Source organism: Cheilinus undulatus, linkage group 5, assembly GCF_018320785.1.
Source record: "Cheilinus undulatus linkage group 5, ASM1832078v1, whole genome shotgun sequence".
NCBI lineage: Eukaryota > Metazoa > Chordata > Actinopteri > Labriformes > Labridae > Cheilinus > Cheilinus undulatus.
In genome coordinates this window covers 22,402,646-22,424,221 of record NC_054869.1, presented here as the reverse complement: position 1 = coordinate 22,424,221, position 21,576 = coordinate 22,402,646, and the positions used below count along the sequence as shown (strand labels likewise).

The following is a 21,576-nucleotide window of genomic DNA, read 5'->3' as shown; positions in this document are numbered from 1 at the left end:
AAATTTACTGATGTAAAAAGTATTACATTTGAAGTTTAAGTGCTGAGTAGCTCCTGGTGCTGAATGATTTGGGGAAATCTCATAGCCATTTCTTTTTCAATACTGCATTTGAAATTGACATGCTCAACCTTTTAAATTCCACGTCTCGTATTTTTAAACCCACAGAATGCAATAAATTATTCTACATTATTACCAACACTATATTAGTAAGAGTTAAAAGAAACTTCTCTTTCCTGTTGGCCAGAATTATGTGTTAGGATGACATGGCATAATGCATGAATAAATTTGAGTTATGTATCTTCATCTAATTTGAGCACGGTGGTAAATAAACAGATTTGTTTAACTTAAAGGTCATCATTAAAACTAGGGCTGGACCCTGTTTTGACTCATTTCAGGTCAAAGAAATATTGCAACTTCTGTAAATTTGAAAAATTAACAATTTCAAAATATACTCAAAAAAGCACAATTCCCCCAAATAAACCCTTCTCAATCAAAGTGATTTGAGTAAATGTAATTAGTTACCTTCTGCCTCTGGTATTTATCACATTTACCCTATAATAAACGAGGAAGCCGCTGTGGCAGAAACTCAGAGAACCTAAGTATATTTAGCTGCCTATTATAAATATTTCAACATCAGTGCTCATTCAGTCCCTCATGCATTATGATGAATTTTGTGTTGGCTGCTGCTGCAGGGTTGTTCATGAACCAGCTGGTTCAAAGAGCCAGCTCTTTTGCGATGATAAGATCTGGATCCTGTTTGAGGGCTGTTTTATAACATTATTACTATTATTATTTCTATATATGATTGTGTGTCTTTGTTCTATGTGATCAATCAGTAGGGCTTATTGTTTCGCCACATTATTCTACCACTGGCACACCATGGATTAAGTACTTAAGTAACATGAATGTTTTATATCAGGTGTGTCAGACAGTCAAACCAGTGAGAAGACGTCATTTGACCTGCAAGGTGTTTTGGGGAGAAAGAATATTTTGAAAAAATTATTACATGACATTTCCTCCAGTTTTAAAACATAGCATTGCTGGAGTAAAATACCAGCACGGATCACTGAAAAGACCCGGATTTCCCATCACTAGGCCCTAATCTGGCTACTAGCCACGTGACTGACGCCTTTACCGTCGTCATAGCAGTGCACCCCGTAAATCGACGCTACTGTCGCGTCGTTGTCGTGCTGCTGTAACTGAACTTTAAACATTTCCAAATGTCAAACTCCGGCTTGTTCAACTACGGAAAATTTTGGCTACTTTGCAAATTACTAGAACGGTTGACGTTAATAGAGAAGACGCATTAAATTTACGGTACGTAGCTCATCTTTTATGCTTGTTAGTTAGCTAGCAACATTACTCTGACAGTTAAACATAGATGATACAGAGGGCTGGCTGGCTGATAAGACAAGTTACACGTTTCCTTATTTCTTTATAGACTGGACTTCTTATATTTCACCTGAAACAACTAAAATTCTGTATCTTTTAATAACCGTATCAATCGAAGGTGGGTTTTTGTAATGGTTAACTGCAGAAGGCAATTCCTGTTCTTGTTGTAAAGTCATAAGACCTATTACAATTTAAATAATTTCACAACAGTTTTTATCCTCATTCTGAACTTTTAAAACCTATATGCAACCAAAATTGTGTAAACGATAGCGTGCTATTTCGGTTGTACCTTTCATCCGAACTGGAAACGATCATGCACAAATGAAACTGTACAGACAGCTGTGTCACCTCTCATCTTTAGTAACAAACCTCTGTGCCCCTCTCTGATTACAGCTGGTCACATCTCAGGGGTGTTTTCAGTCTGGTGATGGGGTTCTGGCATCCGCTCACCAATCTCAGAGATTATGTATCCCAGAATCCTCCGATGGTGACTTTTTTCTTGTGCCTACTGACTCTGGCTGTCACCTTCATCTCCCTCAGCTCTTACAGCTACAGTCACAGTGTGCCTAACCCTGACACAGCAAAGGTAAGGACCCATTTATCCGAATCCACTTTATTATAAATGGAAGTTATCTCTTTGAAATGTAGGACTGAACTAGATTTGAAACGCAAATACAAGCTTGTCAGCTGTTATGGCTAGTGTCGTCTTAGTACACTGAGACTGAATAATTAAAAAAAGGTCGTTTTGCTAGTTTGATACGGATACATAATGCTGTGCAGGCTGTTATGCTGGGTGTTATGAGCTCATACTGATGTCTAAACTGTGCACATTATTCCTGTCCTAGGACTGGAACCATCTGTTGTCCTCCTTATCACAATTTCAACTGTGTGTTAACGCCAATGCAAGTTCACCTGAGCTTGTCTCATCAGCCCCCTCTCCTCTGGTAAAAAGAGATGCTTCAGTTCACCCCAGAAACACTCCATCTGTAACCACTTTACATCTCAAGGTTCCTCTGACGGTCACTTCACACTCAAACAGTGGCTCCTTAAAAGATTTGGCTCTACTCACTGCCTTTAACAGCAGTCAGCTTCATCTTGGAGGTTTGTATTGTAGGTTTAGTGGTGGACTAAAGTGTGCATATCCAACATTTTTACTCAAGAGTTTGATTTTTTTCTCCTCAGGCAATGACAGTGTTAATATGACTCTAGAGGTTGTTTCTGGAAATGACACTTACACCTGCCTCACCATAAGTGCTCCAACTCACCTCCTGCCCATGAGCCTGTAAGTTCATCCACACTCTACATTGTGCGTTTCTAAACCTCCTTACATTGAATCCTTATTTTTTTGTCTGTAAATAAATACATAAACAATGTCTGGTAACTCATGAATGCATGGCTATTATATTATTCTATTATTTATTCTTTTATGTAGACTTCCATTAGAGTGCACTGCATCTGAGAAAAACATTTCACCCATCCGTGTGGAAGCAAAGAAACAGCTGCCTACAGGGTCACAAACCTGCTACAGTTTACACTCTGAAAATGACCCTTCACTCACAGTTATGTTAACACAGGTATGGTGTGTAACATATGAAAAATAAATCTTGCTCTGTTACAAGAAACTCAGGTGTCTTAATTTCAGTCATTCTCTACTTTTGTTTTGTAGGAGGAGAGGAATGTGGCAGTGCGACATCTGTTGGAAGTTAGTGTGTGTCTGCTTGGAGTCTGTGTGATTCTCTGTTTAGCTGCCAGTCTGACACATTCACTTGTACGACGCCACCACTGGAATGGACTAGATCTTCAAAATGTAAGAAATGTTATATCCTATCATCTGTACTTTTCTCTCTATGGTGAATTAAAGGACTATACAGACAGGAACATAAAACAATTTATTGTTTGAAAAACTGCTGTTTATTTATAAAAGACAGTAGCTTATATAGTTTTTGACGTATTTTTAAGTGTCTTTTTTATATATCTGAGTTTTGTGTGTTTTATACATGTCTGTTGTTTTGCACTAACCTTATTTTCTTGCTTTATTTGCAGGAGCCCTTAATTGACAGCTGAATGTTCCCCTGAAGAAATCAGTTGTCAAATATGAGAGAAGAGCAATATGAAATGCCAGTTTCACAGGGACATTCTGCTGATTCACAAATAACTTCATCAGGAGTTCTCTGTCAGTGAATACATTTGTATATCCTCTTGACACAGCTCTCTAACGCTGGAGGAGGAATGTTGTTGACGTCATCAGTCATCTCAACTTGGGTATGAAGGCTTATTATTACGTAGCAAATCTCAAGCCAGGCTTACTCAGAGGAAACAGTACAGGCAGTGTAAAAATGACCATTTTAATGTTTTTTTTAAACTGGTTTCCTAACTCTTAGAAAGAGCAACACTTAATCAACCTGACCGATCAATTGACCTGTTTTTGACAGAGGAGGAGAGTATTACGTGATGGACCATGGTGCAATGGGAACAGCCCCTCACTGGCCATACTCATACCTTCGGCTGTTAGTTGATCACTGTTCAGTCTTTTGGGGGCATTTATGCAACCATGTAGTTATGCATTCCACTGAAATTGAAATTATTTGTCTTTTCCAGTTCACACATTTCTCAGAAATACTCTCAAGTTGCATTGATGCATTAAGTTTTGTTTATGTGTAAAACAATTTAAATGAAAAAATGAATGTGTTTTAAACTGAAAGAAGAAATATTACACACTCTATTCTATCAGAAAAAAATATTTCTCTTCATACAGTTTACTGGACCAAATACTTGGAAGTACAATGCTGTTTGCCTCTTTTAATTTACACGTTTTTAACATTTACAGCTAATTGTTTCCAGATACATTAATGCTTTTTAAAATGAACTACAATCTGTTTTACTTGCCCAAGTATTGAAATTTTCAGAAGTGAGTGATGGAAAAAAGCTAAAAGAATGACCCCTATCTGAACTTTTGAGTAACATAAGGTTAACATAATATAATATAAGGAAAATTTAAAAAGTTTAATTTGTGCTAAAGTTGCCTTGATTTAGCAGAGTTTTTTTCAATTTGTTTTCTTCTACACAATAAAAAGGATACACCTGTAAAGTTTTCACATCAAGTGACTGATAGAAACAGTTCAGAAACAGGATGACTGCAGGCATCCTACATTCCAACTCCTTTGTTCTTGATTTTACAAGAATTAAACATTAAAAGAGAAAATATGAATTGAAAGCTTCTGTGTTTATTCTGACTGGGAAGTTGAGTTTCTCTGTGAAAGAATTTACAGCTCTTTTGTGAGTAATTCTTATGAGGAAAGCCAGCAAATATATCTGTCATTAAGCAATGACTTTTTTCATACAGTTGTCTTGATGTCTATAATTACCTCCACCAAGGAGGTTATGTGATTGGCAGGGTTAGTTAGTTAGTTAGTTAGTTAGTTAGTTAGTTAGTTAGTTAGTTAGTTTGTTAGCAAAATAACTCAAAAGTTATGGATGGATTTTGATGGAAATTTTCAGGAAATGTCAGAAATGGCATAAGGAAGAACTGATTTGAGTTTGTGAGTGATCTGGATCACTGTCTGGATCCAGGAATTTTTTAAAGCATTCTTTACTATTGGGAGATAGGGCTAATGGCAGAGGTCATTAGTAGCCTGTAGCTGTAGCCTGTTATGAAATCTTGTGTACAAATTCATATACCAACTTGATTCCTCTGGGAACTAAATCATATTGGTTCTGACTGACATCAGATACAAAACTGTTGGATCCATGTCACCGTTATAGAGACATTGGTACAAATGCCTCTTTTCAGTGTAAATGAATTTACACGGAATATAAATTATGAACTTTAATTGTGCTTTTATGAAAACATGGATGTATTGAGTGGTCCATTTTGTGTTGTGTTGCTGTCTTTTTGACCTCAGATCTGTGGTTTGAATATAATTTGATTGTACACTTAATAATATTAATGATAATAATGACAAAATGCCATTGTTATCAGCAGCAAAAGGTATGGAAATTATATTTTTAGGCGTTAAATGGTATAGTCAAATATGGTTGTCCAACATACATTACAATATTTTCCTCTGCAAATATTGTTGTATTTAATCATGAAAAATTTTATTTTTCATACCAGACAACCGTCTGGGACCTGAGGAGCAAGCAACCACCGGACTGATGCACCGGTATGTCCCTCGTAGACGAGGGAAGATGTGTTAGCCAATCACCGTTATGTATTTTTACTTGGTGTTCTACTATTGGCCCTTTACAGAAAAATAGAGGCGGGATTTCTCCAGTACAGAGTCGAGGTGGTTGGATCCTTCGCGGCCTGGTGGATTGTTTTATGTTAAAAAAAAGGAAACGTAACGTTATAAAGTATCTGTTACTCCGTGGACTGATTATTACACTACATCGAAGCCACTACAAAGCCTCCGTCATATGAAACGGGCTGCAAAGTCGGTAAAATGTACTTACTATGGCCACCGTCGGCTACATGTTTAACAGTATGAAGCTAGCTAGCTAGCTAGCTGTCGTTCCACGACAGTCAATGTAGCAAACGCTAACGCTCGCTAGCTAGCCGTGTTAGCCTAACGTTGAAGCGTTAGAAACAGTTAATGCATAACTGCCAAACTGTTAATGTCATTGTTTTTTATGTAACATGATTCTGTCTGCATGTATAGATGTTTTGCGAGACCATTAACTGACAAGTGCATTACTAAATTAATGTCAATGTATGTAGCTGAGAGCTTGCCTAAAGTCGTACTTTGGTCGTATTATAATGCTGTGTTGTTTTCTGGTCAGGCCTCTCACATGGTGCCCCTCTTATTTAGGCAAGGCTTTAATTGAGGAGTGGGTGTTAACCTGACCTTTTGACTTGATGTTGTGCGTTCACATCAGCTCTTGTCATGACGATGACTTTACTAAATGGTGGTAAAACCTGTTCAGGTTTGTAGAGAAGACCTGTAATAGTTTGCTCCCTGTTTAGGATGGAAGGTCTGGACTAAAGCTCTGCTGGACAGAAGACGGAAACACAAAGTAAAAGAAGAAATAGCTGAATGACCATGGCTTACTCCAACTACAGCAGCCTGAGCAGGGCTCAGCTTACCTTTGAGTACCTGCACACTAATTCGTAAGTGCCAACTTGCTGTGAATTCATGTGTGATTATACCCTTACACTCAACCCAATCCATATTTTACTAATGTTCTGTCATAACCCAAAGACAGGGAGGGGACATCAGATAAATACCCGCACGTTGCTGTCACAAAGATATGTCCGATCTGAATGAGGATAGATGATCAGGATTAATGCTGTCAAACACTGTCATCTACCCAGAAAAGTGGAAAATATGCACTAATTTCATTCACTGTCTTTGATAAGACTTTGCTCTCTTTTTTAGATTGCATGAAGCATCATATTATGTTAATAGATAGTTTTAATCTATGCTCACTATCATCTGTTCACCGTTCCCTCCTCGTGCTAAGTGTTGAATGGAAACATGTTTTTTGACTCAAAAATGACTGTTTCTCCATTTCTCCGTATGTCTTCAGACTAGGGCTGAACAATTTGGGACAATAATCTAATTGCGATTTTTTTTCTCCAATATTGCGATTGGGATTTGATATGCGATTATTTCTTAAGTTCCTTACCTTATGTCACTTCCAACAGACCCAAGCAATAAATCATTCTATACTAACACCAACACAATATTAGATTAAACAAGGGCTAAAAAACTTTATTAAAAATAGTTATTGTACTGAATTTGACTTGTATTGCAAATCAGATATGAATTCTTGTGTTATAGGGAGTGGTAATTTTTATATAATTTTAATATTCAACAAGAATAATGTAGAAAAAAGGAAGAAAATAGGATTTTTTTTAGACTATTCTAAAAAAATGTGACTTGAATGATTTAATGATATGTAAAACATAATGTCTCTGCTGCAAAAAAGTTGTAAACTGGTATTTTGGCACAAATTTCAGGTTAAAGAAATATTGCACCATCTGTGATTTGAAAATTACAGCACACAATATTGCGATTTAATCTAATTTACGATTAATTGCCCAGCCCTTCTTCAGACACCTTGCAAGTGTATAGATTAAGCAATGTACACAAACATGTTATATGAGATTCCTTCCTCAGTCCTAACTGGGTACACTAACTGGCCTGTATCTTCAGTGTTGTCATATTGAGACACTGACATTCTACCTTGATCTTTCTTGATTTAAAGTGAATGCTGGTATTTGTTAGTCATAACAGTTGCTTTTATTGAAACCCTCCAGTGAAGAAAGTGCTGCTCTGCACGTAACATGTCAATCCAGTGCTGTGATTAAAATAAAAGGCTTGAAATATAAAGATGCCGTCCTTGAGGGCTTAAAATGCTAGGTTTGTAAAGAGTGTATTCAAAGCTGCCTTAACAAGAACATTGAAGGTGATGTCAAGCCTAGTGGAATTTACCACAATGGGTTTTAACTCACAAGTACCTTTCCTTTATGTGTCAGTGATGGAGTTGTTCATTCAATTAATGTTGAAAATATTAACAAAAACTTTGTCACACTTAACATAAGTCTCCCAAAAATGTTGTGGTTTATGTCTGCTGTTATGTTTCTCCAGAGGTTACAGTGGAACTAAGGCTTTCTGAAACACAAAGTGACTTAGGCATGTTCTTGAAATGTGGCTGCACTGAACAGTGAGGCAAACGGTAAAATATGTAATGGTAAACTACTAGTATGGCTAAAACTAATTAGTCCACTTTGTATTAATGTACAGTATTAAATAGCTTACACCGTGGTTGCCATCTGTTTCAAGATGTTATATTGAGTTGGGTAAATAATGATGGAGATTATGATGAAACAGGTATAGTTAGTTTTGTTCTTCTGGATAAGAGATTTGAATATTTAGTAGAAGTGTATTCTAAAGCAACAACCTACAGGCTTTGCTGATTTGTCACAAAAGAAGGTGCCTTTAAGTTTGAAAAAATAAGTATTTTACAATCATAAGAATTGGAGTCCTAGAAGACGGGATGATATGAAAACCAGTCATCAAATGTAAACTAGTGAACATAGTTATAACAGTCCTTTGCCCTGTGTATATTAAAATAAATCTTTTAATGGACTTTTTGAAATTTAGCTTGTATTACTAAATAACAGCCACTCACTAATCATTCATATGAAGCTTAGATCATATAAATAAATCTCATTTGATTCCGTTTTCAAACAGATTTCCTTGTTAACTAAAAACTTAAAAATCATTTAAACTGAATTCAAATTATTGTCTGTTTTCAGGACAACCCACGAGTTCTTATTTGGAGCCTTGGCAGAACTTGTTGACAATTCAAGGTACCCACAATAAGAGCTTCTAGTTATCAAGCAATGCAGCATGGAAAATTTAAGTCATCTGTCTTGTTTAAGCAAATGTCTCAGAGTTGCTTTTTCTTTCACAGAGATGCCAATGCCACACGTATAGACATATACACAGGTAAATTAGAAATCAGGAAAACACTCACAATGTTTGCACATGTTTAATCTTGCTACTAAGATTATTCTTTAACCTTCATGACAGAAACAAATCCAGAGACGCGGGGGGGCTACATGCTCTGTTTTCTGGATGATGGTATTGGAATGGACCCAAGTAAGTGGTACTTGAGTAACTGAGTAATTTTGTTGTATTTTTTGTTCAAAACATGATGTGGAATAATTGTCTTTTATTAGACGAGGCTACCCATGTTATTCAGTTTGGAAAGTCAAGCAAACGATCCCCTGAGTCAACTCAGATTGGCCAATATGGAAACGGATTGAAATCGTAAGACTGTAATCTAATCTAGTATAATTATTGATGGTTTACATTTGGTATCTGGTTTTTTACTTATTCCCGTATCTGTGTTTTTTCTTCCTTCTTCTTATAGTGGCTCTATGCGTATCGGGAAAGATTTCATCCTGTTCACGAAAAAGGGCGACACACTCACCTGCCTTTTCCTGTCAAGGACTTTCCATGAAGAAGAAGGACTGGATGAGGTATCTGTTTATAAGAGTTGTTTTCATTAATGATAGGTACTGAGATTGTCAAACTGTTTTCCTAAAGTTCACCTGGGCTGCGGAAGCAACTTAAATCATTAAAATTAAATACACTTAAAGAGATGAGATATAATGTAGATTATGTCTTTGGTTAAATGAAGACTTATCCTATGGTTACAGCTTTTTATCATAGCTGTAGTGCAGCAGGACTGAGTTTTGCCTCATCTTTAATATTTGTGACTGAGGTTTTGCTGTTAAGATTCTTTTTTGTTTTGTTTTTTTTTTGTCTTCAGGTTCATCAACATCTTTTTACTTTTTAATTTAAGCCCTTTGATCGTCTCTCTTCAGGTGATAGTGCCCCTCCCTTCCTGGGATCTGAAGACCAAAGAGCCTCTAACCTCTGATCCAGAGAAGTACGCTATAGAGACAGAGCTGATCTTCAAATACTCACCTTTTAAGAATGAACAGCAGCTGATGGAGCAATTCAACAAAATAGAAAGTAGCAGTGGTATGTACATGATGATTATGAACTTGAACTTAAAGTATACAGCTAGTAAATGGCTTTAAGCTCAATTGTTCAATAATGATTGGATTAGTATAATAATTATAATCGTTATTTTCTGTTTAATTTCATGTAAAGGAACTCTCGTCATCATCTATAATCTTAAGCTGATGGACAACGGAGAACCTGAGCTGGATGTAGAGACAGATCATCAGGATATTCTAATGGCTGGGACAATAGCAGAAGGAGTGTGAGTATCTTACTTTTATTGACTCATTTAACCACATAATCATTAAGCTCTATATTTTTACCTCCGCCAAGGAGGTTATGTGATCGGGTGGGTTTGTTTGTTTGTTAGCAACATAGCTCAAAAAGTTGTGGACGGATGTTGATGAAATTTTCAGGAAATGTCAGAAATGGCATAAGGAAGAACTGATTAGATTTTGGGACTGATCCAGATCACCGTCTGGATTCAGAAATGTTTTTTTTTAAGGATTCTGTACTATTGGGAGATAGGGCTAATGGCGTAGGTCTGTGCTGTTACCACGTTACGTCAGGAGATGGCGGACATGAGTAACTTCAATCCCAGCAGCATTTTTGGTGTGTTTCTATTCAAAGTTTTGGAGTTTAGAGAGTTTGAAAGACGCGCACCCGGTCAAGGAGACAAGTCGTAGCGTAACAGAGAGAAAGACAGCGAATTGTAGTGAGAATACTCACAATGCTGGGAGGAATAGAGGAATATTCACCCTCTGCCATGACTCCCAGTCATCCACTGAGACCATGGGTAAGACTGTCAGTGCATCTTGACACCAGCAGGCAATGCTTCCACCATGACAGTCTACCTATAGCGAAGCCAATGCTTTGCCTCACCGTGTTTCCAACTGGGGAGGGAGTAATCAGCGAAATGCCGTGGTGGGGGGCACATGGGGATGGATCCAGGAATTTTTTAAAGGATTCTTCACTATTGGGACATAGGGCTAATGGTGGAGGTCTGCGCTCTCAGAGTACTTTCTAGTTATCTTTGAATTCCTTTTTTTGTTGTTCGAACTAATTACAGTTTCCATTAATGCTGATATTCCTACCCTTGCATCTCTCACAGGAAGCCTGAAAAGAGGTCTTTCAGGGCTTACGCTGCTGTGCTGTACATTGACCCACGCATGAGGATTTTCATCCAGGGGCACAAAGTCAGGACCAAGAGATTGTCTTGTTGTCTTTATAAACCAAGGTAATATGATGAACATGTAAAATGTCAATGAATGCTGGATTCCTTTAACAACTCTTTCATTAGTATTCTGGTTTTATTAAAGGGTTTATAAATACTCATCGACTCGATTCAAAACACGTGCTGAGCAGGAAGTGAAGAAAGCAGATCACCTTTCTAAGATCGGTGAGTGAGTTGTAAAAGTAATGTCTATCCACATTTAAACTTGATGTGACTAACCTCACTTTCTAACCTTACTTTCATTGGTTTTGCTTATTTTTATTTTTAGCGGCAGAGAAAGCCAGAGAGGCAGAGAGCAAGCGCATAGCTTTGGAGACCAGACTAGGAGACGACGTGTCGAAAGAGTCAAGGGTAAGCCAAAAAGACCATTTTATTTTATTTGTCAAATGCAAACATAACATTACTGCTCAAGCAGGCTTTAATCAAAGCTTTATTGTCTCAACTAATGTTCTCATACATTCTGTGTTTCCTTAGGCAGTTTTGAGAAAGGTTCAAGATTCAGCCATGATGCTTCGAAGGGATGCGGACATGAAGAAAATGATTCTTGAGGCCAAACAGAAGTGAGATTTAAAAAATAAATTCACTGTCTTCATTTCTAAAACACAATTTAGCAAAAACCCCTATAAGCTGGTATTCCTATAATTCTATCTTCTTTTTAGACTGGCTTTAACTGGAGTTAAAGTTATTTTACTAGTTTTTCAGCCATGTGTTTTTTTTTTTTGTTTGTTTTTTTTTTACATGAAAGGAGAAGACTTCTTTGAAAAGACTGCCCAACAACACTCTAAATCTCTTTGCTCGTCGCTGGACATTGTCTGTTTCAATCATTTTCCTAAATTTTTCTTGTATTTCAGAGCACTGAAGGAGCCCAAGGAGCTGAACTTTATATTTGGAGTGAACATTGAACAGAGGGAGCTGGATGGGATGTTTGTGTATAATTGCTCACGTCTTATCAAGATGTACGAGAAGACAGGCCCACAGCTGGAGGGAGGCATGTGAGTAAAACCAACACAGAGGCTGAAAAAAGATTTTTGAATGATTACAAGAATGTTAGAGGTAATGTTACATTGTTAGTTAAATGATTTTCATGTTTTAGGGCCTGTGGAGGTGTGGTTGGAGTCGTTGATGTCCCATATTTAGTTTTAGAGCCAACTCACAACAAACAAGACTTTGCAGATGCAAAAGAGTATCGACATTTACTGAAATCGATGGGGGAGCATTTAGCTCAGTACTGGAAAGACACTAACATTGGTAAGTCTTTTTGATTTTTTTTATTTCTGTTGTTTCTTTGTGTCCTTGTTCTTGTAAAAAGAGTAGCTAAAGAGAGCTCTATTATATCTAATGGGGCAAAGAAAAGTGTCCTTCCTTTTGTTTGACTGCCACGCTCACATCACAGTCAGTGATCACAGTGATGTGATAAGGTCCAGCTTTACGTTTTATTGTGGTACAGTGTTGTTGTCTTAGAATCTGGGTTCACATTACATTACAGTGTTACAGAAGCCTGAGAGGAACAGCATGAAGACACCAAGGAGCTTAATATAGACATTGAGTCAGACATACACGCACCGCACTGACCAACATGCCAGCTATGAAGTTGCACATTCCCAACACATTCCTACAATTATTCCTCTGTTAGTACCTCCAGTGATGGGTCATGGTCAGGATGTTGACTCAACCCCACTGTTCCAATTCTGTGCCTTACTTAGTGCAAGTGAGACATAACGGTCATAAGTACAACACCTTAAACTGGTTCCATTAAAGAGGAGGAGTTTGTGAATGGCCAAACATGATCATATTACATATTCATACTTAAAGGCAAAAGAGTCTGTTTGTGTTCTGAATGGCAACACTTGAAGACAGGCTAAAATTCCAACATCATTGCATCCTAGGTGTCCGTCCTTCGGATTATTCCCTTGATGTGGAAACACATTTAAGAAAGTTTCAGAAGCTTGACATCAGAAACATTTACCTCCGTGACTTCTATTTTTACATCTAATGAATTACTTGTTGCTGTTTTAAAATACTGAACATTCATGTGTGGTATACAGCTCAAAAAGGAATTGTGAAGTTCTGGGATGAGTTTGGATACCTGTCTGCCAGCTGGTCAGCACCACCATCATCAGAGCCTAGATACAAGAGACGTCGAGCCATGGAGATACCCATTACTATTCAGTGTGGTATGTTATGGATCCGTTCACACACAAACAGCACACACTACCTCAATGCACTTGTGACCATGAACCCACACTGACTCTGCCTGTGTTTTAAGGGTGCAGTCACAGTCTTAAAAAGTATGAAAAAGTCTTAAAAGCACGTCTACAGGGTATTTATTTTTCATTTTTGTTTGATTATTTTATAGCCTAATCATCCAAGGGGTTGTAGGCAAAATTTTCTGCCTTTGTTCTCTATATTTAGATTTAATTATACATGAAATTTCTAGGATCTCTGACAGATTTGACCTGAATTCTTCCCAGACTTATGGAGATAGATGTATTATAAATTAATACAACTCCGCTTGCTACTTGCTTGCTACAGCCAAGTGATCATTGACACATCAATGCTTTAAAATCAGTCTATTTAGTGTCAGGTTAATTGTAGGCTGATGAAGTTTTTTTTTTTTTTTTCTTTTTTTACCATAGTTTTGTAAATAGGTAGTTCTAGATTGTGGTAGATCTACTTTTAGGCCACTTAAGTAAAAATAAGACCTTCCCTTCATCTACCTTTTGTTATCAGTTTTTTCTTTTTCTCACAGTCTAATCTCAAAATACTCCAAGAAATCTTAATTTGCATACTACGGTGAAAATACTATTGACATTTTCTTTTTGTCACATTTTTGCCTTATTATCGGCACTAAACATATATCTAACTGTTAATAGAACTGGTTGGAAATTGAAGATATGATAGATTTTAAAATATATGAAGAGGGTCTTTAAAAAAGTGCTTCAAAAGTAATGTCAGATTTTCTGTATAAACCCTGTTTTTTTATTGGCAGACAAATGTTTGAAGTGGAGAACGCTGCCTTTCCAGATGGATGCTGTGGACAAACGCTACCCTGACAGCTGGGTTTGTCTCATGAACCCTGACAGCACTCAGGACAGGTTAAGATTATTTTCTATATAGGGTATTTTTACTAAACCACATCTTTCACTTTTTTGTATAATTATAAATTCAATACATGAAATTCATAGCAATTTAATCACTGTCTTCCTAGCTCTGTTTTGGGATGAGTGAAGCGTGTCTTAATGCCGTATGCTGTATGCTGTTTTCTGTGTTTTTAGGTGTGATGCTCCTGAACAGAAACAGAATTTTCCTTGTGGTGTTCTGAAGAAGGACAAGCAAACAGCTGAAGACAAACAGAAAGAGCTGGCAGAGAAAATCAAGAATCAGCAGGAGAAACTTCAGGCACTGCAGGTACCTTATACCCTTCTCTCTCCATCCTCATTCTGTCGCCCTCTGCCCAGTGTCTTTCAGAACATAACAAAGTTTATTTTAATTTGTCAGAAAACCAACACCATCAAATCTGCAGCAGATATAAAGAAGCTACCACTGGAGGTCAGCACGAAACCAACAGAGAGCACCTCTCAGGTACTATGCTTCACATAGTTTTCACAAGTTTTAAACCATGCTGTCTTGTTTTCAATCATCATCTTACCGTGGTCTTTGGGTTTTTCTTTTGTTTTTTTTTTTGTCCTCTCATGCTCTAATTTTCAGGCAACTAGGTCTTCTGAAAGGTCCATAACACGCCCTCGCTCCCCACCTCTCCCAGCTCACCTCAAAAATGCCCAGAGTACCCCACCATCCCGTGCAGCTTCCCAGCGCACCACTCGGACACCCGCCCCTCCGCCTCCCAAAGTCGATACATCCAGGTCGAGAGCTGCAGCAAAGCCTCCTCCACCTTCAGCAAAGCCTGTACCCAAAGCCTCTGCCAAAACACCCCCACCTAGCCGCAGCTCACGGGTGAGTTAATCATTTTTTTAAAGATTTCCACCAGAACCAAGCAGTACCAGTGAAACACTCTGTTGATCATGTATGCCAGCATGTTCAAGTTTAACTCTAAACCAATTCTGAATACACTTATCTTTATTTAGACACCCGCCAAAGCATCACCAAAACCAGCAGCTCCTGCACAACGCAAGAGAATCATAGAGGAGGACAGCGAAGAGGAGGAGGAAGAAGAAGAAGAAGAGGAAGAGGAGAAGGAAGACGATGAGAGTGAGGAGGAGAGCGAAGAGGAACAACCACAGACTAAGAAATCTAAGATGGCTGCAGCAGTCGCTAACCGTGGAAAAGTGGTCGAGAAAGCAACACCTCCAAAACGTGGCAAGCTGGATGAGGTAAAGATGCACCCTAAATCACAGGTTAAAGCTCAATGTTTTATGAAAATGAAGTATCATAAAAACCACTGTACAAGACACTTTTGTACTCTTTTTTTTTTTTGCCTAAAATGTGGACTGCATCGTATATATATTGTTGTGATAAGTATACCAGTATAAATGTGCAGTTACGATTCGAGTGCAGTGCCCACAGTCACATAGTGTGCAACCTCATGGGATTGGAAATTAGCCCAATTTATTGTGTAATGCAAGCAGCCATGTGGCAGTATGATGCATGGCAATGCACTTTGTAGCTGCTTTGCTCCTCATTAGGTCATGAACCTTCAGATACAGAAAACAGCGCTAAACCTCTTTTTTGAAGATTAATAATTTTTTTTAGCTTTTTGTGCCTTTGTTGATATAGAAGGACAGTGGATAGACTCAGAAATGGGGATGAGAAAGTGGGGAAGAATTATGCAGGAAAGGGGCCATCGGCTGGACTAGAACCCAGGCCGCCTGTGTAAATGGGGCAGGACCTAACCACTAGGCCATCTACGTCCCCAGCTATACTCTTGATTGAATTAATAATTAATTGGACTGCTAGTTTGATTAAAAAGGCATAAACTCTTACCAGTAGACAGCTCTACTAAGGGCAAAGTGTGAATCTGCACTTCATAACTATTAACATTACCATAGGCTGAGAGAACTAAATTACCATAGTGGTGACTAACAGAAGCAAACTCATGTACAAACTTTACATGGCAATATCAGAAGGCACTAAAAGATACACGTTGTGGACTTTGCTAACCACAGTAGAAATTGTCACACAGGAAGCTAGTTTAAATCGTTTTCTCCTTATGGGAGATCCTCAATCGTAGACTTCCTCTTATTTTAGGGCATGTCAATACGTAAAGATGTAAACAGTAAGGGAATAAAAAGGTAGCCAAGGAAAAGCTACAAAAGTGCTTTGGTCTTTTAAAGTGATCCTGAGAATCATCCTCTGGGTCAGTTGGGGTGAGTGGCTCATTGTGTGCAGTTACAGCATGCTGTCAGGATTGTGCTGTGATGAAATATCTGCCTCTTCTCTGCTGCTTGCTTCCTCTATTACCTCTGATCTACCACCAGAGACAGACGTGGAGGAACTCAGACCACAAAGTAAATGTGAACTGGGTCACAGAAAGGGGAAGGACAGAAAGGGGCCAGATGATTGTTATCTGCACTTTTCTTTAGTCCAGCATGAATAATGTATCACAATTTTATCACCCTTATAGCTAATTAATAAAAAAAACACTTTTAGAGTATGGCCTGTTTTCTGGTAGATAAACTTGTAAGTGCATCTCAGCAAATGAGAATGTCATTAAAAGGCTCTGTTTTTTCTAGCTCATTCAATTCAGAAAGTCATTCATACATACTAGATTTATCACACACAAAACTGAAATATTTCAATGTTTTTTTTCTGTCTGTGCAAGAATATTGTGGAAACATCGTGTCAGTTATTTCAATCCTAAAAAGCTCTAATCAGCTGATGAAATCAAAAACTCTTGCAAAGGTTTCCTGAACCTTCATTCTCTCACCCTGGTTCAGTACACACAATCAACATCATTGGAAAGACTGCTGACTTGACATGGGTCCTAAAGACCATCACTGACATCCTCCACAAGGAGGCCGCAGGAGGCCACCCTGGAAAATTCAAACTTTTTGCCACTGGGACCTTGATATCCAAATGAAATTCAAAATTTACTTTTATCTAAAATCTGTGTGAGGTGGCTCTTGATCCACTGATTACAGCTCTAGTCCACTACTTGTGATGCACTATTAAGTTCTTGAGTCTGCTTTGTTGGATAGTCCTCTCAAGGCTGAGCTCATCCTTGATGCTTGTGCATGTTTTCCCTTCCAGCCAACTTTTCATAAATATAATTTGATACAGCCTCTGATTACAACCTACCCTTTTCGGCAGTGACCTTCTGTGACTTACCCTCCTTCTAATGGGTGTAAGTGATTGTCTTCTGGACAACTGTCAAGTCAGCAGTTTTCCCCATGATTGTGGATGTGTGTGGGGGGGTGTATACTGCACCAGAGTGACAGGGAAAAGGCTTAGGAAACCATTGCAGGTGTTTTGGGTTTCATTAGCTGATTGGAGCTTTTATCAGAACTGAAACAAATAAAAATACTTTTTTTTTCTTTTTGAGAATTGTGAAGTAAGCTGTAATTGGCGATTAAAAATTTTTTTTGAGCAGCTCAAGTGCAGAATTGATTAACATTTCTTAGAAGGAATTTTGGTGTATGTATGATTTTGATTTTTATGTTATATTCTTATCCTGTCCTGTGCATGTGTGAAATGTTAGGTCTCGTCACAGCCATGAAAAAATGTAAACAAAGGCTTTTAGACAAAGGCACAAGCTCTTCATCTTCTTGTCTGCTTCCAACCTTGCATCAGAGTTTACAGGAGTTACAATTAACTTTATAGTTATAATCGTCTTGCTGATGGTCTGTGGTTTAAGTCACATATATACATCAGTGTTGGTTACAGTCTGCTTCATGACAAAATTAAAAAACTCCTCACCCAAGCTTTTATGAAATGATGAAATGAGATAGTAGACTGCACTGAGACCGCAGCTTGCTTCACCTCAAACATATTTAGATGGCTGATAAGATGGTGACAGTGAATTAGTTTCAGCCTCACACGTCTTGCATGCACAAGCACTCCTGGATGGCTAAGTAGGTTTCTGAAACTCAAATCAGAGCCCTTCTGCTGTTGACCCCGCAGGTCAACAAACGCTCACAACCCGAGAAGAAAGGAGTTTCTACTCCCACACAGCAGACGCCGACCACACCGTCCTCTGGCCTTAAATCTATTTCCATGCAGCCGCATGTTGCTAAAGCAAAGGTAGCTTTATTCGGTCACCCTCTCTAATACCTTGAAATAAAGCTGAATGTACTCTCACAGCTTCTAACAGTCATGAAATTCTAACTTTCAGCTGATCTGGATGGGATATGAGATCATCATTCTCTTGTCTAACAACACTGTCTTGAATCAAAGTTATCTCACTCTTAACCACTCTGTATTGAGCATGCTGCTTTCCTCTAAGGTCTGAGGTCACTCGTGGGTTTTCACTTCTTTCATTAAGGGGATGCAACTCATTTCTTCACAATCTGTCGGGTAGAAAATCTTTCTCTGACCAGAGTGATGGTGACAATTGTTTTGTTCTTTCAGGCACCTGAGAAGCCACCACAGCAGGAACCAGAGAGCGACCCTAAAAATGGTGAGATAGATGACACTAAACTTAAATGTATGTACATGTAGCTCCAAAAGAAGCTGTAAAAGCAATGCTAAATTGCTATTTGTGTTTTTCCTGCAGATAAGGGTCTGCTAGTTGAAGTACGTGTCAACAAGGAGTGGTACACAGGCAAAGTCATCGCTGTGGAGGCAAATAAACAAAGTGTGCGCTGGAAGGTGAAATTTGACTATGTGCCTCGATCCACTCCTAAAGACAGATGGTAAGGTGATTTGTCTATGTTGCTGCCCCAGGGCACATTTTGTTTACCTGCCAGGTGGTCAGCATCATTTATTTTAATTCACTTTTATGTCTGCGTCTGTGAAGGGTGTTCAAAGGCAGCGACGAGGTCCGACTGATGCGGCCGCCATCTCCCATCTCTCAGACGCCTGACACCCAACAGGAGACCGAAAAGGGCCCAGCACCCATGGAGCCAGACACGACTCAACCAGGAACCAGCCGAGAGGTGACAGATAGTCTGGTCACCATGCTAAGGTGAGCTGATTATGACGAAATGATGTCATTCCTACACAACAACCAGTGCGAGTTTGTCATTTAAGTGTCTCCTGTTTGTTTCTTCCAGGACAATGCTACGTTACTTCTTCCCTCCTGCTTTTCGGATTCCAAAAGATGATGTTAACAGCATGACGGCTGAGGAGTTGGTGGCCTTTCCTTTGGTGAGATATATCTGTTTTGGGGCTTTAATGTCCTCATTTAGATCTAGAAGTGGATAGAGTCAGGAACTGGGGAACGTAAGGGCAGGGTTGACATAACCACTTGACCATCAGCACCCCAGAAATTAAAGTTTAACTTAAAGATCATGGAGTAGAAGATGGATTGTGTCCATAAATGTAAACACAAAATAGAACTGCAGTAATTTTATTCAGTGTCTTTTGTTTTCAGTGCTGTTATATCATCTTCTTTTCCCTTTTTAATGTAGAAAGAGTATTTCCAGCAGTATGAGTCAGGTCTGCAGTCCTTGTGTAACTCGTACCAGAGCAGGGCAGATGCCAGGGCCAAAGCTGTGGAGGAGAAGAGCAACAGCACTGAAGTCAAACTGAAGGAGGCAGACGAGAAACTTCAAAAGCTACGAACAAACATTGTGGCACTCTTGCAAAAAGTACAAGAGGTAAGACTTTCAGCTTCATCTCTACAGATTATCAGCAAAGATTGTGACAAAATATACTGCTCCTTACAAGCTGAGAGCATACCGCAAGGTCATCAGGCTGATTCTGATCCTGATCCCCCCTTTCAACAAATACAAAGCAAATTCAGGATTTTGATGCTTCTGAAGATTATTTTAACAGATTTTCCCTCTGTGTGAGATGTGTTAGTAGAGATGTGTTAATAGTGATAATCTGTGCAGAGAAAAGCCGACCAGCATGGATTTGAAACTGTAACTATAGAACATTCAGTATATATGATGCCACATCCTGATGAGTGGAGAAAGCCTGGAGGACAGTTGGGTATGTGCTGTGATTTGCCATCTGAACTAAATGACAGTCCATTGAAAAGCAAGATGACCGACGAAGGAAGCACAACAAATGTAGCAAATCTTAATTTTGCTCTTTCGCAACTCGTCTGTTCACTTGTCGCTACAATTATTTATTTTTCAGTATAAGAAGCATATTATTCTCAGCATTTGCAGTGCTTGTTTACTTACAGTATGGAGGGTCATGACCTGTTCTTCTTTGTTACAGTATTTGTCATAGTGTTGCTCTCCAGACACTATAGGAACAAACTGAACTCTGTCATTTTATGTTGTCATGAGTGAAGTCCCTCATATTTTTAGCATGTAAACATTAGAAGTCTCAAAGTGTAGGCGAGACTTAACCTGTCTATGAATCTTTTGTATGTAGTTCTTTTGTTTGTAAAAACTTCACTGTAAATATAACATCTTTCTTTTCATTTTCTAAAATTTTAGGACATTGACATCAACACAGATGATGAGCTTGATGCATACATTGAGGACCTTTTAACCAAAGGTGATTAAAGCAGACAAAACTGAGAGAAGAGGACCTGCACATAAACAGACTGGCAGTTTTCTTTCCAGCAGTTGCTTGCTGTTGGCTCTCCCCAAGGACTCATGCTCATGTGCATAGTTGGCTGGGCATATTTGGGGATATTTTCATTATTGATCCCTCCACTTCTTAAATCTGATTGTCATCTTTTTTCATTTGTTTATTCATACTCTTTCAGTTTCTGCATTGTTGGTTAGCCTTCAGGCCTGTTTTTTTTTTTTCTTTAGTTATTTTTATATCGCTGCTTATAAATGTTAGTCAGTGTTTAAGCCATTCTTTCCTCATTGATCTTTAAAGTTGTTTGTATAGGCCTAATACAAATTTTCTCCCTTCTAAAAGTCGACTAATGCTGATTAAACTGTGGAGTACATTTGTTGTTGTTTTGGTCGATAGGTGAGAAACAGACACAAAGTGACCCAAGACTTGGGCTTGACTGGTTGGTGTTCTGCACCCCTGACTGTACTGAAGCATTAACATTTATTTTTTTACACTAAAAATACTTCAGTGTTTCCCATTACCTTTACCAAGTTAATGTTTTACAGTTGGGTGATGTGTTACACACACACAAATAAGGTCTTCTTACTGGGTTTTATCAGTATGATTATTCTCTCATACCCCTCGATTTAAACCAAGACTGTTCTGTGTTTATTTTATGGAGAGAAAACATTCTCATTTAAATGCAGACATTGTTCAAAATTATTTAGTGCCTGTGTCCTTCTTTTTGAACAGATTTTTAACATGTCACAGAAAAGGTTTTATTAAACAGTGCATGCTTCAGTCTTTATGTTCTGATTGGAACAAAGGATTCTGTATTTTTGACAAATGTTTACCCAAAACAATAAAACAGGTTCAGCAACAATTCAG

General features: G+C 38.3%; 2 protein-coding genes across 5 annotated transcripts; both read left to right on the top strand.

Annotated features, from left to right (window-relative positions):
- Nucleotides 1-1,162: 1,162 nt before the first annotated feature.
- On the top strand, nt 1,163-4,584 carry zgc:158398 (uncharacterized protein LOC568894 homolog). Of its 2 annotated transcripts, none has more exons than XM_041787757.1 (7): nt 1,163-1,317; nt 1,786-1,978; nt 2,238-2,493; nt 2,575-2,674; nt 2,825-2,966; nt 3,059-3,199; nt 3,436-4,584. In XM_041787757.1, exons 2-7 carry the CDS (start codon nt 1,820-1,822, stop codon nt 3,454-3,456), a joined length of 819 nt encoding a protein of 272 aa, XP_041643691.1. In that variant the 5' UTR covers nt 1,163-1,317; nt 1,786-1,819; the 3' UTR covers nt 3,457-4,584. The 2 variants fall into 2 exon arrangements, with proteins under 2 accessions (XP_041643691.1, XP_041643692.1); XM_041787758.1 differs by lacking the exon at nt 1,163-1,317 and adding an exon at nt 1,371-1,510.
- A 1,082-nt stretch (nt 4,585-5,666) lies between these two features.
- morc2 (MORC family CW-type zinc finger 2) lies at nt 5,667-21,571 on the top strand. 3 transcript variants are annotated; one of them, XM_041787883.1, is made up of 28 exons: nt 5,667-5,825; nt 6,356-6,499; nt 8,654-8,707; nt 8,812-8,846; nt 8,931-8,999; nt 9,080-9,170; nt 9,274-9,382; nt 9,731-9,890; nt 10,023-10,134; nt 10,984-11,109; nt 11,192-11,271; nt 11,375-11,457; nt 11,581-11,666; nt 11,958-12,098; nt 12,200-12,354; nt 13,152-13,280; nt 14,096-14,201; nt 14,382-14,514; nt 14,605-14,688; nt 14,815-15,060; nt 15,192-15,437; nt 18,184-18,303; nt 18,631-18,679; nt 18,776-18,914; nt 19,019-19,186; nt 19,275-19,368; nt 19,632-19,820; nt 20,616-21,571. In XM_041787883.1, exons 2-28 carry the CDS (start codon nt 6,426-6,428, stop codon nt 20,682-20,684), a joined length of 3,147 nt encoding a protein of 1,048 aa, XP_041643817.1. In that variant the 5' UTR covers nt 5,667-5,825; nt 6,356-6,425; the 3' UTR covers nt 20,685-21,571. The 3 variants fall into 3 exon arrangements, with proteins under 3 accessions (XP_041643817.1, XP_041643818.1, XP_041643819.1); XM_041787884.1 differs by having other exon boundaries at nt 5,667-5,829; XM_041787885.1 differs by lacking the exon at nt 18,184-18,303.
- The last annotated feature ends 5 nt before the right edge of the window (nt 21,572-21,576 follow it).